The sequence below is a fragment of the Miscanthus floridulus genome, chromosome 6 (genome assembly GCF_019320115.1).
Source record: "Miscanthus floridulus cultivar M001 chromosome 6, ASM1932011v1, whole genome shotgun sequence".
Lineage (NCBI taxonomy): Eukaryota > Viridiplantae > Streptophyta > Magnoliopsida > Poales > Poaceae > Miscanthus > Miscanthus floridulus.
This window is the reverse complement of record NC_089585.1, coordinates 130,107,166-130,124,082: the sequence shown is the minus strand read 5'-3', so window position 1 is coordinate 130,124,082 and position 16,917 is coordinate 130,107,166. Positions and strand designations below refer to the sequence as shown.

The following is a 16,917-nucleotide window of genomic DNA, read 5'->3' as shown; positions in this document are numbered from 1 at the left end:
GCAGGTTGACAAACGGATAGTTGAAGGCTTGGTACGAATGTTTGATGAATCAAATTCATTGGTAAAATCATTTAGGGCAGCTGGGGACTTACTGGTACATAGTCAGTGTCAACCGTTACGTCTTAGGCTGTTACATGATAGGTCCAAGAATGCGCCCCAGTATAGTGCGCCGGCAGGGTCTGAGATAGCTGCTTTGGTAGTTGGGGACTTTTCTGAGGAAAAAAAGAGCCCAGATATAATCGTTCAGGCTAGGGGTGGCGGCCTTAAATGAATTAGCAACCTACATGCAAACTATATGGCATTGCAGTACCCGATTTTGTTCCCTTATGGGGACCAGGGCTTCAAAATAGGAATTAGGTACAAAAGGTCAGCGCCCTTGAGGGTTGGAGCTAGAGGTGCGGTCACAATGCTTGAGTACTATGCTTATAGATTACAGCAACGTAGATGTGAGGCAACCACGTTGATACGTGGTGACCGATTATTCCAGCAATATATTGTTGACGCCTTCGCATCCGTGGAGGAGAATAGGCTTAGGTTTATAGTTAGAAACAATAAGAACCTGAGGTCAGAGGTGTACAAGGGCCTCGAGGATGTGCTTCATAGGGGTGATGTTGATGGCAGTGGCCTTGGTAAGAAGGTTATTTTGCCTGCTAGCTTTATAGGGAGCAAACGGTATATGGTTCAGAATTACCAGGATGCAATGGCCATCTGCCGATCATATGGGCCTCCAGATATGTTTATTACTTTTACATGTAATCCAAAGTGGCAAGAAATAGCTGATGCCCTTACATTTGTTCCAGGACAAAGGCCTGACGCTAGGCCTGATATAGTTAGTCGAGTCTTCAAGCTAAAGGTGGCCGAGCTTGTTTCTGGGTTGAAGAAAGGAACTTATTTTGGGAAGGCGCGTGTAGGTATAGCTGGCAATTCCCACCCTCCATCACTATATTTCCTATTTGGAAAAGAGTCTTCCCTAGGCATCTAGTGGATGCTTACTGCACAATGGATTTACCAGGGAAAACCATTTGGGTAGCTGACTTGCCTAGGTGTGGTCCCATATGTTATTCCTTACCATCCAGTTAGGCACATACACCGAGACAGTCTCCCATGGAATGACTTATTTGATTGCCTGCCATCGTTCTAATCCTGATACCACCGTTTCCTGTTTCAGTGCTCTACACCATCGAGTTCCAAAAGCGTGGCCTGCCCCACGTTCATATCCTGGTTTGGCTTGAAGGTAACACTAAAGACCCTCATCCTTCTTTTATTGACTCAATAATATGTGCAGAGATACCGGATAGGGCATGTGACCCACTAGGTTATAGTCTTGTCGATGAATTTATGGTGCATGGCCCTTGTGGTCAGCTGAATCAGAAATGCCCGTGCATGAAAAACAACAAGTGTTCCAAGTTCTTCCCAAAGGGCACTCAACAAAACACGATTGTTGGTGAGGATGGCTTTGTGCAGTATAGGCACCGTCCTAACACAGGGCACTTTGTCGAGCGATATGGTGTTAAACTTGACAACGATTGGGTTGTCCCATACAATATGACGTTGTTGAAAAGATTTAGAGCACATATAAATACTGAATGGTGTAACAAGACACATCTTATAAAATACTTGTTTAAATATATTACAAAAGGGCCGGACCGTGCTAAGGCTGTCATTGAAACGTGTGCACCTAACGTAGCTGGGGACAGTTCGCACGCTGAGGTTGGTAGTAGCTACCATAGTGCCCAGCCATTAGATTCCTAGAGGTAGGCTGAGGATGTGGATGAGGTCCGTGAGTACATCGATTGCCGCTACCTATCTTCGCATGAGGCTATCTGGCGCTTGTTTGAATTTGATATTCACTATAGGACTCCTGTGGTGGAAAGGCTGGTTGTGCACCTTCCTTTCATGAATAGCATTGTCTACCCAGCTAACCAACCCTTGTCTACTATTGTACATGACCATAGTTACATGCAAACAACCCTCACTGAATGGTTTTCTGCTAATAGGAAGTTCCCATGCGCTCGAGAGTTAACGTATATAGAATTCCCAACAAAGTGGGTCTGGCATAAAAAGTACAAGGAATGGCGCCCACGCAAGGGGCCTACAAAAATTGGTAGAGCTATATATATCAATCCTAGTTGTGGTGAGCTGTATTACCTTCGTATGCTCCTCAACGTTGCCAAGGGTGCTACTTCCTACACAGACCTCCGAACTATTAACGGTGTTCTATATCCAACATTTAAGGATGCGTGTCAGTCTATGGGTCTTCTTGGCGATGATAGTGAGTGGCGTGAGGCCCTTAGGGAAGCATCTATGTGGGGATCATCTACTCAGATGCGTCAACTTCTTGTTACTATAATCCTTTTTTGCTCTGTCTGCGACGCAGCCTCCCTCTTCAATGAATTCTATGAATATTTTACTGACGATATACTTTACAGCATAAAAAGGATGGTGCAACTGCCTACCTATAATGTTCCAAGGGATCAACTAAAAAACCATGTATTGCTTGAACTGGATTCCTTGTTTGTCAAAAACGGTGGTTTAATGACTGATTATGGTTTACCAGAGCCTGATCGAACCATGCGTAGTAGAGTTGCAAATAGGCTTTTAGCTGAGGAACTAGCCTATGACTATGAGGATCTCGTGCGAATCCATGGTACCCTCGTTAGTCAGCTGAACGTTGAACAGAAAAAGGTTTATGATGTTGTCACACAGTTGGTCTATAGGAAATTAGGACAATTTTTTTTTGTGTATGGATGCGGTGGCACCAGCAAGACATTCCTTTGGAATGCGATTATTTCACGCCTGCGGTCCGAAAGGCTTATCGTCCTCATTGTGGCCTCATCTGGAGTTGCTTCCTTACTACTGCCTGGAGGCCGTACTGCCCATTCCCGATTTAAAATTCCTATAGTTATTAACGAGTCGTCCGTGTGTAATATTAAGAGGGGAACTTTTCTTGCTAACTTAATAGCGCATAGCTCTTTGATCATATGGGATGAGGCGCCCATGACCCACCGACATTGCTTCGAATCTTTAGATCGTAGCATGCGTGACATTCTTGGGGAGACAGACTCTTCGTGTCTTAATAACTTGTTTGGTGGTAAGACTGTGGTGCTCGGCAGAGATTTCCGCCAAGTGCTGCCTATGGTCGAGGGCGGCAGCAGGTTAGACACCATTGATGCGTCCATAACTAACTCTTATCTATGGAAACATGTTAAGATCCTAAAGCTAACAATCAATATGCGCTTACTTGAGATGTCTTGCAATGGTTTGCCAACTGATAAGGTGAGAGCATTTAGTGATTGGGTGTTGAGTATTGGGGATGGCACTGCTGCGGGTAGTAATCATACTGATGATGGAGACTCTGAGCTGGTTGAGATACCTCATGACATCTTGGTTCCAAAACTTGGCTCCCCTATTGATAATATCATAAGATGTACCTATCCCAACTTAGACACATTGTACTCGGAACCAAACTACTTAAGGGAATGGGCTATCATTGCTCCAAAAAATGATACCATCAATGATATTAATAACTGCGTCCTTTCTTTAATCCCAGGAAGTGAAAAGGTATACCTTAGTTCTGATTCTTTGGTTGAAACCTCCAAGGACCATGGTAACGCAGACCTACTTTACCCTGTTGAATTCCTAAACTCCCTACAATTCAAGGGCATTCCTTCTCATAAACTTATGCTTAAGGTTGGGTCGCCCGTAATGTTGCTGCGCAATCTAAACCAGAGTGCTGGCCTTTGCAATGGTACACGTCTTATAATAACCCAGTTAGGTGACCGCGTGTTGGAAGCTCAGATAATAACTGGCTCTCACATTAGCGACAAGGTTCTGCTCCCTAGGCTTTCGTTGCACGTGTCAAGCACTAAATGGCCATTTGTTCTTAGCAGACGCCAGTTTCCAGTAAGACTGTGCTATGCAATGACTATAAACAAGAGCCAAGGGCAAACTTTGCATAGCGTTGGCCTATACCTACCGCGCCTAGTTTTTCTCATGGGCAATTGTATGTTGCTATATCTCGTGTCACATCTAGAGATGGGCTGCGTGTTTTGATTAACGATGGCACAGGTCTAGCCTCTAACCTTACTGAAAACATTGTGTACAAAGAAGTCCTTTGGACGCTCTGGTAAATTGTTTACCCCTATATATGGTGGCCCCACACCTTTGCAGTCCATGGTCTCCTATCTTAATTGTGTTATGGTGCTTTATTTAATACACTTCTTTTCCTTTTGTTGATGGCCCTCCACCAGATGGAGTACACCTTGGTATCACAGATTAATCCAACAAGGCACAATTGGACCATCAAGGTTAGAGTTGCTAGGATGTGGAAACTATCTTCGACTGCTAAGTGGAAGGGTGTAACTGCCATGGAACTTGTTCTGGTTGATGAACAGGTATGTCCCTTGCTACATGCGGGTACATGCTATTTCTCTTTAACTGTGTCCATGCAATCTGAGACTCTCTACATCAGGGCGTGGGTATTACCGCTTGCATCGGGCATAAAGACCTTAACAAATTTGCTGGTTCTTTAGTTGAAGGCAGCTCCTATATGATTAAAAAGTTCCAAGTTAGCAAGCAGGCAAGGAAGTATAGCCCTGTACCGAACCCACAGACAATTTATTTTACATCGTGGACTGTTGTAGAGGAGATACCTACAGAGATGGCCGCCCAGCTTCCCCTTTATGTTTTCAATTTTGTGGACTTTGAAGAATTAACTTATAGACGGGGGACCGGTCATGGCCTAGTAGGTATGCACTGCCCTTGCCTTGCCTGTGCAGGCTCCCTTTTCCTATTTTCCCTGATTTACTTCATAGGTAACGTGGTGTTTGCATTCCAAATAGATGTTATCGGGCAGCTTGCAGTCATACATCCCGTGTTGCGATCTAGTGGCCTAAATGGTGTGTGCGTGCGGCGGGTGGTGGAGCTACGTGACTTAAGGTTGGTTCCATGGTAGTTTATGAGTATTCTGGTTAGCATCAATTTATTGTGTCTATGCTTGCAGCGACCATCTCTTACAAATTACATTGTGGGGCGAGCATGCAACTTCGTTTGAAGACCAGGACCTTATTGAAACCATTGATAAAGATGAACCTGTTGTGATGGTTTTTGCTGGGGTGCAAGTGAAGCAATACTTAGGTGCATGCTATTTATCGTATCGTTTCTATGTATCCTCTGCATTACACCTAGTTCCGGATATAACCTATCCAGCCCACTGCCAACGTAGGTGCCACAACATGTGCGAGCGGTGATGGCACTAAATGGTACATGAACATTGACCTTCTAGAAGTGAACGCTTTTCGTGTTAGGTAATATGGCTTCCCTGCTGTTCAACCTTTACTGATTTGCAGGGTGTGTAAATGGATGTTGTCCTTGTCCTTAGTTTACAAGGAAGAGGCTCCGAAGTTGTGTTCCTGCCCGGCGATGATGATGCAGATGCGGGTTTTGGTGATGAAGCAGGCGCCAATAGGAAAACTGTTGCCGAGCTCCTAGCATTGGATCCCCACGACAGCAATGTATTGCCTCCTTCATACCAATTACCTATATGCCCTACTCATGTCGGGTTAATAAAATTTAATCTGCCCTTCCATGTAGGCTGTTTGTTTCACCTACGACGTAGTTGTAAGAGAAATAGACGTTTCCAATGGTTGGTGGTATAAAGGTTGCAATACATGCAAGCAGGGGTTGAAGGCTACTTTCGATGGCTTTGAATGCACTAACTACGATGAGGCTAAACCAGTGGTTGTTCCCAGGTAATCCTTGCTTCAGACGTAACTAGTCCTACCCAGGAAACAAAGTCTGCTAACTTATTTCTAATGTGCCTTCTTCTTGCCTACCCAAGCTATAAGCTAAGTGTGATCATCGAGGATAGCACTGGCCGCGTGAAAATATTTCTCTTTGGAGGAGTAGCTGAACAGGTTGTCCGGCGGACTGCTGCTGAGCTTGTTGAAGAAAGCTCATCCAATCAAATTTTGCTGCCTGCACCCCTTCGCGGCCTTGTTGGTCGGAAGTATGTCTTCTAGGTGGTTATCAGTGAGCAAACATTTAGGACTGGCCAGCTTTGCTTCCAAGCTAGGAGGGTGTTTCCCGATCCAATGGTTGGTCAGGCTCGTGGTCCTACCGAACGTTCGCCGCATCGTCCTAGGGATACCAAAGCTATGGACAAGATTGGGACATCAAGTGTTGCCTCTGGAAAAGACGATCAGACACATGTTCTTGTCGTTCCTGAGGTTCCTAAGAATGCAGACGGTGGCTCGATCCCTCCTCCTACCCCTGCCACAGTGGCTAATACCAAAACCTCATCCAGCAAGGGGAAGGAGGTACCCTCTGATGTCCATGAAGAGCATGGGTATGTACCTTTGTGTACTAAGTAGTTTAAATCATTTGCCATATCCACGTACTGCACTCTTCGCACCCCTCGAAATTAGTTTAGAAGGTATTACATTAGGTCCCTCCAACATTGGACGTTAAGTATGGCTATGGTCACCTTCCCGGGTGGAGTACGGACCCTGTATGGCTGATTTGCTTATATAGTTTTTCTTGCAGAACTATTCTAGGCAAGAGACCGAGGTCTGCTCGCAGGGATTTATTCCCTGCAAAGAAAGCCGGAGCAAGGTAGCCTATTCGTTCTTATACTTTTTTAGTTTTGGGTTCCATCAGTTTGCTGACAAAGTATTTCTAATTTCCAGCGATGAGTAGGCCTACGTGCTTGGACTCCACCATCAACCCCCTGTGGCTACATAGCTTCGACCAATGAATCTGATGCTGCTCTATGCGACCCGTGTTGGCGCCATAGTCGTTGTTCCAGTTTTAGGCGTGTCATGTACTGGGTAGTGTCCCTTTGTGGTATGAACTTGGCCTATGAGTCCTTACTTATGTTGAGCTTTGGAGACCCCTGGGCTCATGTATCTATTTGTTCGCTATGCCAGTTTAGTAGGTAGGCAACTTTATGTTTTTGTCTTAGGTGCAGTGCCTAAACTAGGGCCTTTACCTGTCGGCTAGAGTGCCTTGGTGCTGTGTTGCCACCAGGCGCCTTCGGTTGGTGAGCAAATAGTCTGTATGCCTCCCTATTTGTTTTACCTCCATGTGTGCTGGCTTTAGGTCAATTAAAGTGTTCTGTCTAATTGTCTTCCTTGTGAACGTATCCAGCTCCTTGTACATTATACTACTATCTATGCAGTGCCTGCACTCGCACCTTGAGTCCTATGTGCTAATAAGTTTTTATGGTTTAGTTTACATGGGGATTGTACCTCTTAGCTGTGCTCTGTTTGGTGAATGTAAAAAAAATAGAAAGCAGGAAATTTCGGTCATGGAGATTGTGGAAATCAGGATAGTAGAGTAGGGGCGATGAATGCTGACCTGATTGTTTTGCTGTTTCTGCCGTTTAGCAGTATACATTGCCTAGTTGCCCAGAATTTGGATGGCCTGTGCATGAAAGCCCTGCCAAAAAATGCCAAGGATCAAAGTGAGATGTTTAGTGCCTACGATGGCTGCCCTTTACCATTCTCACCATTGCGTATGTTTAGTTGATGCCAGATCCTATTATTTACTCTAGCCATAAATGTGGTCATGCAAGGGGAGTTATGCCCTACCTAACCGTACCTTTGCCTGTTTCTCACAGCTTCCTGCATGCAGTGTTTCTGTTCCTCGTTTCGGGTGCCCCATGCAAGGCATTAGATGCGCTGTAAATTCCTGCCGCCGATAGTAAATTCCCTACATGCAGGTGAGTAGCTGATATTTATTTTTTGCATGCACAGGAATGCAGTATCTGATAGAGATTTTCCTACGTGTAAATGAGTAGCTGATGGTAAATTTGTAAGGGACGGAAACACATCTATCATGTGGGTTTGTTAAGACAAAGTTTGTGGAATGGTCCCTATCCTCGGACCCTCTACAGCGACGCATCTGCCGCATATGGCCTTCCTCTCACCGACCAAAAAGGAGGCAGCATGGCCTATCAATGGAACTAGGTTTTAATTGGTTAGCACAGTCCCTGAACCACTCTACCCATTTACCTCTATGGACAGTCCGTTATGATGGCTTCTAAATGTCCCATCCATCCAGCTGTGCAAGGGTTTACAAGCTACATGAATGTATTGTTAGATATGTTTCTTTGTGTGTGTGTGCAGGTCATGACACCTTGCCGAATGAGTGTGTGCCTGCGAGATAGGTGCCTATTAGGTGCTGTCATTTTTTGTGGCCGACCCTTCCACCATTGGCCGTTAGATTAATACACGATCTGACCGGTGGAAGTAATAGAGCAACTAAGTGCGGTATGGCCGTGCATCTGCGCCACCATCAACGGGGTGCAAGGTCTAATACATAAGGGGTACCTAGCGTGTGTTTTGTCATGGTGTGGGTGGATGCATGTACCCTGCCAAAATAGTAGTTCTCTGTGCACACGTGCGCACAGAACTAACTGCGGTGTGAGACAGCTGAGGTGCACCTACCACACACGGTGGTGTTCCTGGAGTGCATCTCATTGAAGGTGGCTACTGTTAGCAGTAACAACATCTAATCGGCTAGCCCATCCTTGTCGTGCATGTAGCTCACCTACCTATGGGTTCATGTAAGTCGGCAATACTACACCTGTGCAAGCTTCTCTGTTTATATGCCAGGTTCCGTGTCTAGGACTGCACTAGCAGTCTGCAAGCAGGCATAGCTCAGCGGTAGGTACTTCAGCCTTCCAGATCTTTCCTTGCGATAGGTTCCTCCTGTAGCTACGAAAACAGCGCTTTCTGTGGTCCATGTGCCAGGATGTGGTCCCGTGGATAGAATGCAGAAACATACAGTGTCAAACTATTAATGTTACTTTCACCGGTTTTATGTTATTTGGTCCTCTTCTCAGAGCTTAGCATGTGCTGGTCTGAGTTTTTATTTGGAGCAAATATATCTACGGCCATGGCCTCGTAGCTATATTTGCTTTTGTTTTAGATGTAGAAGGTATGTGGCCTATGTATGCACTACTGTATGTTATATATCTCACAAAGTAGGTTCCCACTCATCTAGTAGGAGCATGGATGGGGGTAAGAACATCATCATCAATATAAGGCTATGTGGTTTGCTCCCCAGGAGGGTTGTACCTCTTGGCTGTGCTCTGATTGGTGAATGGGAACAAAAGAGAGAACGAAAAAGTTTCGCCGCTGAGATTGTAGAAACCAGGATGATGGAGTAGGGGTTGTGCTTTACCAGTCTCACCACCCCCTATGTTTAATTGATGCCAGATCTTATTATTTAGCATGTCCATAGGTGTGGACAAAAGGAGGAGTTATGAGTTACCTAACCGTACCTTGTATTGTCCCTCAAAGCGGCCTGCATGCTGTGTTCCTGTTTTGCGTTTCATCTACCTCATGCAAGGCATTAGATGCGCTGTAAATTCCTATCGCCAGCTATGAGCTTCCTGCACGCAGAGAAGTAGCTGGTAGTATTTTTTTCCCGTGCAAAGAAATGCACTAGCTGATAGTAGCTTGCGTGCGTGTAAATGAGCGGCTGGTAGTCAATTTGTATATAAGGGAAGAAGACATGTGGGGTAAATCTCTCCTAACGCAGTAACTATCCTACCTGGTAAGAGCAGGTGTTTTTTTGTCCTTCTATGCATGTCCCATCAAGTGTTCATACGTTTCATTGGATACGTGTTGTTTTTTTGTTGTCAGACCCTCCACAGACTTCAACAGCAACACGTTGAGCACATGTGGGGCTTCCTCTCGCCGACCAGGAAAGAGGTAGCATGGCCTTTCGATGGACCTGTGTCGTAATTGGTGAACCCAATTCCTCATCCACCATACCCATTTAGCTCTATGGACAAGGCATGATGATGGCTTCTAAATATTGCATCCATCAAACTTTGATGCAAGGGCTGCCAAGCTACGTTAGTGTGCTGTTAGATATCTTTGTTTTTGTGTGTGTGCAGGTCATGGCACCATACCGAGTCAGTCTGGGCCTGCAATATAGGTTACTGCTACCTACTGACATTTTGACGGATGAGTCTTCCACCATTAACCATTAAGTCAGTACACAAGCCCGTCAATGCAAGTAATAGATCAACTACGTGAGTGAAATATGGCCATGCATTCATGCTACCATCGGTAGGGTGAGAGATCTAATACAAAAGGGGTACCTAATGTGTGCTTTCTCAGCACGTGCCTAGATGCATCTATCCGGCCAAAAATGTACTTCTCTATGCACGTGTGCCCATAATGGAACCAACACAAACTCCTAAAAACCTATCTAGGGTAGCCGCCCAAACCAGGACAGCTTAGGTGTGCCTGGTGCACACTGACACAGATTCCTAGAAACCTATGTAGGGTAGGAGGTGGCGCCTAGAAGGGTCTCAGGTGACCCTGCCAGTGGACAAAAGGCACCACTCGTTTAATCGCAGTCACACATGCACCCACTCGTGCGTAACATGTTCGTAGCGATGCACTGCATCCCTCCCAAATTGGTAGCGTGCCTGAGGTGCATTTCATTGAAGACACCTACTGTTACCAGTCCCGCCGTCTACTCAAGTAGGCCATCCTTATCGTGCATGTAGTTCACCTACCCATGGGTTCATGTTCGCTGCCAATACTACACCTACGCAGGCTTCTCTATTTATATGGCACGTTCCACGTTTAGGACTGCACCGGTGGCCTGCAGGTAGGCATAGGTCAGCACTGGGTCACTCAGCCTTCCAAATTTCTCCTTGCGATAGGTTCCTGGTATAGATACCAAAGCAACGCTTGCTGTGGTCCATGTGCCAGGCAGTGGTCCACTAGATAAATTACAAGAATATACATTGTGAAACCATTAATGCAACTTTCAGCCGCTTTATCTTATTTGGTCCTCTTTTCAGGGCTTAGCATGTGCCAGTGACACTTTTTATTTTGAACAAATATAACTACAAACATGAAGTCGTGACTATAATTGCTTTTGTTTTAGATATAAAAGTTATGTGGTCTATGTATACACCAGTGTATGTTATATTTCTCACAAAGTAGGTTCTCCCTCATCTGACAGGAACATGGATAAGGGTACGAGCATCATCGTCAACATGGATAAGGGTAAGAGCATCATCGAGGATCCAGCGCCGCCACTTCCATTAGATGCCCATGATCTGGTGCCACCACTTCCATCGTCTGGTTTGGGTGCCCATGTCCCCATGCCACCACTTCCATCGGGTGGCTTGGGTGCCCATGTCCCCGTGCCTTAGGTACTACTTTATTTAGTTGGCTTTGAATGAAGAATGATGGTATTGGCTTACCCCGCCCGCGTGCCTAAATGAATTCGGGTGGTGGCTTAATTCTCTGGGTCCACCTATACACGTGTAGATGTTCTGACTCTTCATATTTGCTTAACTTTGTTGTAGGATCCAGTTTTACTTGACATATCACGCACAAGCATTCTAAGACAGATCCTTCCCAAGATAGGCGCAGTTATTCGCACCGAGGGCGCAGTTAAGGTGGATAACAAGAAAACCATGGCCTGGCTCAGCATTGAGCTTCCTTCCCAACCGGGCAGCAAGGGCTTACCGAAAGTTCAGACTTTCCACAGCATCCCTTGCATGACCGAATATAAGGCACAAGAAAGTGTTTCTGAGCAAGCAATCTGCTATTTTATAGCGAGGCTGAATATTTGCATCAATGATCTAACTTATCCTGCCTTTAAGGAAACATACAGGCAACTGAACCACTTCATGTCCTGGTCCCAGCTTGTTCAGACTAGGTATGATATGCTGCGCGTATAGACGGACGATCTATTGAAATCTCATAAAAAACTTCTTGACCGCCTCGGCTCCATCTATTCAAGCTATGGTGATATCCTTTCGTTAGCGGCTCCTCTTACGTCCATTGGAGCAGAGCCCTGTCCTAGACCAGACCCACAGTATGTCTAGCTTGTCGAACAGCTATTCAGCCTTGTCCTGGAGAGCACCCCTATGTACATCCCTTCTGGGAGTCTTTAAAGGTATGCATGCTCCTTGGTTTGCGCCTGGTCCCAAACACTCTTCTGTTTCCTTCCGAATGACTCGCTAACCTATACTTATGCACTCCCTACCAGGGACACAATCACTAGAGCTCTCTAGGAAGTCCAGAGGTGCTACATCTAAAGCCCTATGCTATCCTACCAGTCTCTTGAGAACGCTGTAACTTAGTGCTATGGCACAATGCTATGTAGCATCCAGCGAATATTTCATCGCTAATACCAGCACATGTGCAGCTAGAAGCCCATGCCTCATTCCATCCACCTAGAGTCTCGGTCTCCGAGATGTTGTTTAGCAATGTTAGCCTCCTATGCTATTCTAGCATGTGTGTTGCTAATTACCTATGTGTGTACCTTTGGTTCTATGTGTTCTCGCATATGTACTGTCCAATGGCCTTATTTGCCACCTTGAGATAAATATGTGTGTTGGGTGCTTGTGATGACATATATTCTATATTGGAACGGCAGTACTGCACCCTAATCCAGATATATTATCTGGTAATATGCCTAGCCACATTAGAGCCTGGCCAATGACAGCTCATTTTAGTGGTCCTCTAATCAGTTGTTTACAAATACAAGAAAGCGGAACAACTAAATTAACGCCGACTGAAACACTCTCAATACATGCATGGGCACATTTGGAATGCAATATTTCATATGAAATTGTTCATTTACATGTGAGGGAACTTTTGTGGTGGTTCCAAACATAACCTCGATATACCTAGTTGATTTACACCTGTGTCCTTTTTTTTTGAAAGTTAATATGCATTCGTAAAGTCCACTTAATTGATACCTTTTGTTTGCACACTGTTTTAAATTCCTTTCATACTAATTATTACAGGGCTAGCACAGGCACTCGTGGAGAAACCATTTATTCAGACAATTGCTAGAGCTTTGAAGCCTGGTGGTGTTCTTTGTAATCTTGCTGAGAGAATGTGGCTGCACACACATCTAATCCAGGATATGCTTGCTATCTGTCAACAGACATTCAAGGGTGCCGTGCACTATGCCTGGACAAGTGTTCCAACATATCCCAGGTATTATGCACTAATATCCCAGGATGTGCTTATTGTACAATGACCACAGGAACATTTTGTTTCAATAAGCTCAGCAACTGTTTAGGAAGGTTTGCTTGCAAAAAAATGCACTTGCTGGTGTCTAAGTAGCTAGACATGAAACCACACTACAATTAGTGACTCAAATTAAAATTTACCAATTTTTAATTCATGGACGATTTTATATCCAATCTTTATTGTAGCTGAATTTTTCTGAGTGCATGAGTCCTTCTCTGTTGTCTCAGGTCTTATTCAATGATTTCCTAGGCACCATAAATTCAGGGCCTGGCTCTGTTCAGTCGGCTGAAAAAATAACCGTTGCTGATGCTGATGTCCGTGCGTAATCGGCGGCGGTGGTTCCGCATGGAGGTAAGAACCGGCTGCTGTGGCTGCATATTGAACCTAGGGATTGTGATGGCGTGACACACGGAGGCAACGCTAACCGGCGGCTGCTGTGCAGGGAGGCTCAAAGGGGAAGGCCACGCCTACGACCGCAGCGGTGCTCGCCACAGCCTATAGGTGCTCATGTAAGTTTCTGGTTCCTCTTGCTTGGAATTTTACAAGAGTGCTAGCTAAATAGACTGTTTTCGTGCCCCATGCCAGTAATTGTTGGGTGAATTTTGGCGCTGCGCATGTTTGTATTTGCCACTCCAATAGATGTTTATGGTAGGGCTTCAATTGCTAGCGCCAGGCGCGATCACAATCGCAGTCAACAACCTAACACCACACACAACTAATTTTCATTGGACATAACACAAGAATGGACAGTTGGTGTAACATACGAAGAACTATTTCTAACCAAAAAGGAAACTACAAACCCAAGGGGTAGTCCCTCTCAAAACAACTGTTCAGTGCCTAAGCAGCTAGGAAAAATGCTTCTTGTTGATCCCACGATGGTCGTTAGTTAGGGTGGCTGCCTCAACGCCGGCGGTGGCAGCAGCACCATCAGTACCTGGCACTGTCGCCACCAGAGATGGTGCCGGCAGCACTCCTGGTACCTCAGGGCACACGAGGGGTGCGAGGAATGGAGCACACCTTCGGCCGTAGTCTGCAGCGATCACCCTGATGGTGGCTATGTTGAGGTGGATGCGAAGGTGGTCAGGGATGGCAGGGCGCTGGACGTCCGGGAAGTTGAACTTACGTTGTCTGGGGAGGCACTCACCATAGAAGCATAACATGGCGGCATCATATGCCAGAGCCGCCTCAAGGGCATGCCTAAACCTGCCGATCCAGAGCCTAAGTCGTGTGTGTGGGATGCGGATCTCCATAGCCCAGCTGCCCCAACTCCGCTCTCGTATGCCCGTCCAGCCTAGGCCCTTCTGTGGGCGACGGTGGTTGGACATTGTTGGCACCGTAGCGAGATGCCCTCCGTGGTGCTGTTGGGAACGTCCCCTCTTTGCTGGTGCTACGTTGCTGGTTGGCGTGGCTGCTGCGGGCATAGCTCACCACCTGCAGTGTGCAAGAAACTTGAGCGAGGGCAGAGTGGTGGTGTTGAGTGGAGATGAACGGGAGAGAGGGTGTGTTTTTAAACACGCGTTCAGAGACAGGCCGGTGTACTGGTACCTGGCTGGCCAATTACTGAAGTACGAAGTAATAAACGGAGGGGACCATATTTTGATGTTTTGTAAGCACTGACTGGACCCTGAACCTACTGGTGCGGTTGTGCTAGATTCTCTCCTCAGATAGTAAATGCATACACACATCATTTCAGGATTCTATAGGTTGTTTTATTTGCTGGCAAACGTAGTTTTCTGGGTTTGTTCTTGTTCCTATGCTTGCTACTTGCAAGGCATTACTAAACTAGCTATTGTAGATAACAGGATAACAAAAGAAATCAACAAGAAGCAACCTTATCAAGAATGACATGTGAATGAAGTGATAAACGAATGTACAAGAGAGTTCTATACTTCTTATTACTAAAATATGTGATAGCAAGAACCCACCAATTGGATCTGATGAATCGACAATAATAGCATCATATTTTCCTTCAGGAGAATTCCTCAGGAAATCAACAGCTGCAAAACAAAAGCAAGTATACTATGAACTATAAGAGATCAAGACCTGCAGAAACGATATGTCTGAGGCTATAAACAATAGTGGCATATCCTACAACCTATCACAATCATATAAAATACCACCAGGCACCAGCTTTTCAACATACCATCACCAACATGAAGTCGGACACGAGGATCTTTATATCCAATGGATAAGTTTGGAAAGAATTCTTTGCAAACCTGCACAGTTTGGAGAGAAAAATCAGAAAAAAAATATTCACACTATTATACCTTGAATTTTGAGCATAGGTAAAGTGGTCATTCTTACATCAATAACCAGTTGATCAATCTCACATATATCAATAGTATCCACTGAATCATGTTCCTGTGGTAAAGTGGCTAAGAAATCATTGAATAAGACCTGAGGGAACAGAGAAGCACTCATGCACTCAGAAAAATTCAGCTATAATAAAGTTTGATACAGAATCGGCCATGAATTCAAAATTGAAATTTTTTAATTTGAGTCACTAATTGTAGTGTGGTTTCATGTCCAGCTACTTAGACACCAGCAAGTGCACTTTTTAGCAAATGATCTAAATTGGTAATGGCAAAGCTCAAGATTACTTGTATGGCATTTGCTGCCCAATCAAAGCCGTGAAGTTTGCTGGAAAAAAAAATGAATCCACATTCTCAAAATCACTTTCAGGTTATAGCAAAACACGAAGGCTCTTTTCTCCATGACTACATTGTTCGTCTTCGTTCAATTCACATAGAGGTTAATCTTTGCCTCCCTGGAGTGCTACAATATAAAGGATATAATAATATAACTTCAATGGAATTTATTAGTTACCTTTGCTTCACTGATCGCTGCCACTGATGCTGTGCTTAAATTTTGCCATGCACAAATCGTTCCTTTAGTCGATACTCTATGCTGACCAAAACTCTATTTTCATGTGGCCTGCTTAAATAAGTTCCCTATTCCAGAAAGTAATTCCTTTAGTCGATACTCCTTGCTAGGAGATCATGGATTATGCAAAGAAACTGAACAGATGCCTTACCAGTATATAGTCCCATTACTGCCAGTCTGCCACCTCACAGACCTATCAACCACTAAACAGATCAGGCAAACGCGGGGGGAACGCATCCGAGAAGTGCTCACGTAGTTAGGAGACGTGGAGAAGGCCCTGGTGCTGGAGACAGAGCCCCCAGAGGCTGCGGCGATCTGGAAGGAAAGTTTCCCATAGAGGACATCAGACGATTAGTCTGGGGAAATAGTGGGGGTAGGGTTTGGGAGAGAAGAGGGCTAACCGGAGACGAGGCTAGACGACGGCCGATTACTTCTGACCCAGACACGGAAGCGAGGCCGAGGAGGCGTGTAACATCCTAATGGGCCAAAGTGGGCCCAAAATTAATTCAGTATGGGCCGGTGGTACTGTAGCAGATCGGGTCGGTACTGTAGCCTCCGGACTTCGGGATACTGTAGCGCGTTTGCTGTTCACCAAAATGGTCCGGCCGAAAACCGCTGGTACTGTTCACGGGTACTGTAGCACCGCGAAAATACTGTGCAACCAGGCTTAGTACCATACTGGACATCCTGAAATCGCCGGATCGACTTAAATACCAGGGCCAGGGACGTGTAGTAACCTTCGGTTAACCGTTTTGAACGAAGCGAGGATGAAAGTTCAAACGGGTTGCTACGCGGGTGGGACCACTCCTCGGAAGAGTGGGCCTGGGCCATGTATGTCGGGACTGGACGTTACATTTGGTATCAGAGCCGACTCTCGAGGTTTCACGGGCAAGTGGGGACAACTGCGCGGGTATGTTGTGTGCATGTGTGTGGATCCGTCGTGGTCACGGCATGGCATACACATGCGCCGGCACGGGGCCACACAAACGTGTTGAAGAGAGGAGGATCC

General features: G+C 45.6%; 2 protein-coding genes, 1 long non-coding RNA gene and 1 pseudogene across 3 annotated transcripts; 2 read left to right on the top strand and 2 right to left on the bottom strand.

Annotated features, from left to right (window-relative positions):
• Positions 1-406: 406 nt before the first annotated feature.
• Positions 407-3,557, top strand: LOC136461235 (uncharacterized). Its single transcript, XM_066460614.1, is given in 3 exon segments — positions 407-911; positions 1,169-3,452; positions 3,551-3,557. Coding segments are annotated over 3 exon segments (2,796 nt in total).
• Positions 3,558-4,250: 693 nt separating this feature from the next.
• LOC136461234 (replication protein A 70 kDa DNA-binding subunit D-like) lies at positions 4,251-13,351 on the top strand (annotated as a pseudogene).
• Positions 13,352-13,870: 519 nt separating this feature from the next.
• LOC136461233 (ethylene-responsive transcription factor ERF015-like) lies at positions 13,871-14,275 on the bottom strand. The gene has a single exon (XM_066460613.1). It carries the CDS (start codon positions 14,273-14,275, stop codon positions 13,871-13,873), a length of 405 nt encoding a protein of 134 aa, XP_066316710.1.
• A 571-nt stretch (positions 14,276-14,846) lies between these two features.
• On the bottom strand, positions 14,847-15,384 carry LOC136459618 (uncharacterized). Its single transcript, XR_010760238.1, has 3 exons — positions 15,330-15,384; positions 15,169-15,241; positions 14,847-15,022 (listed from the first exon to the last, which is right to left on the bottom strand). It is a non-coding gene; the product is annotated as an uncharacterized lncRNA (long non-coding RNA).
• Between the last annotated feature and the right edge of the window lie 1,533 nt (positions 15,385-16,917).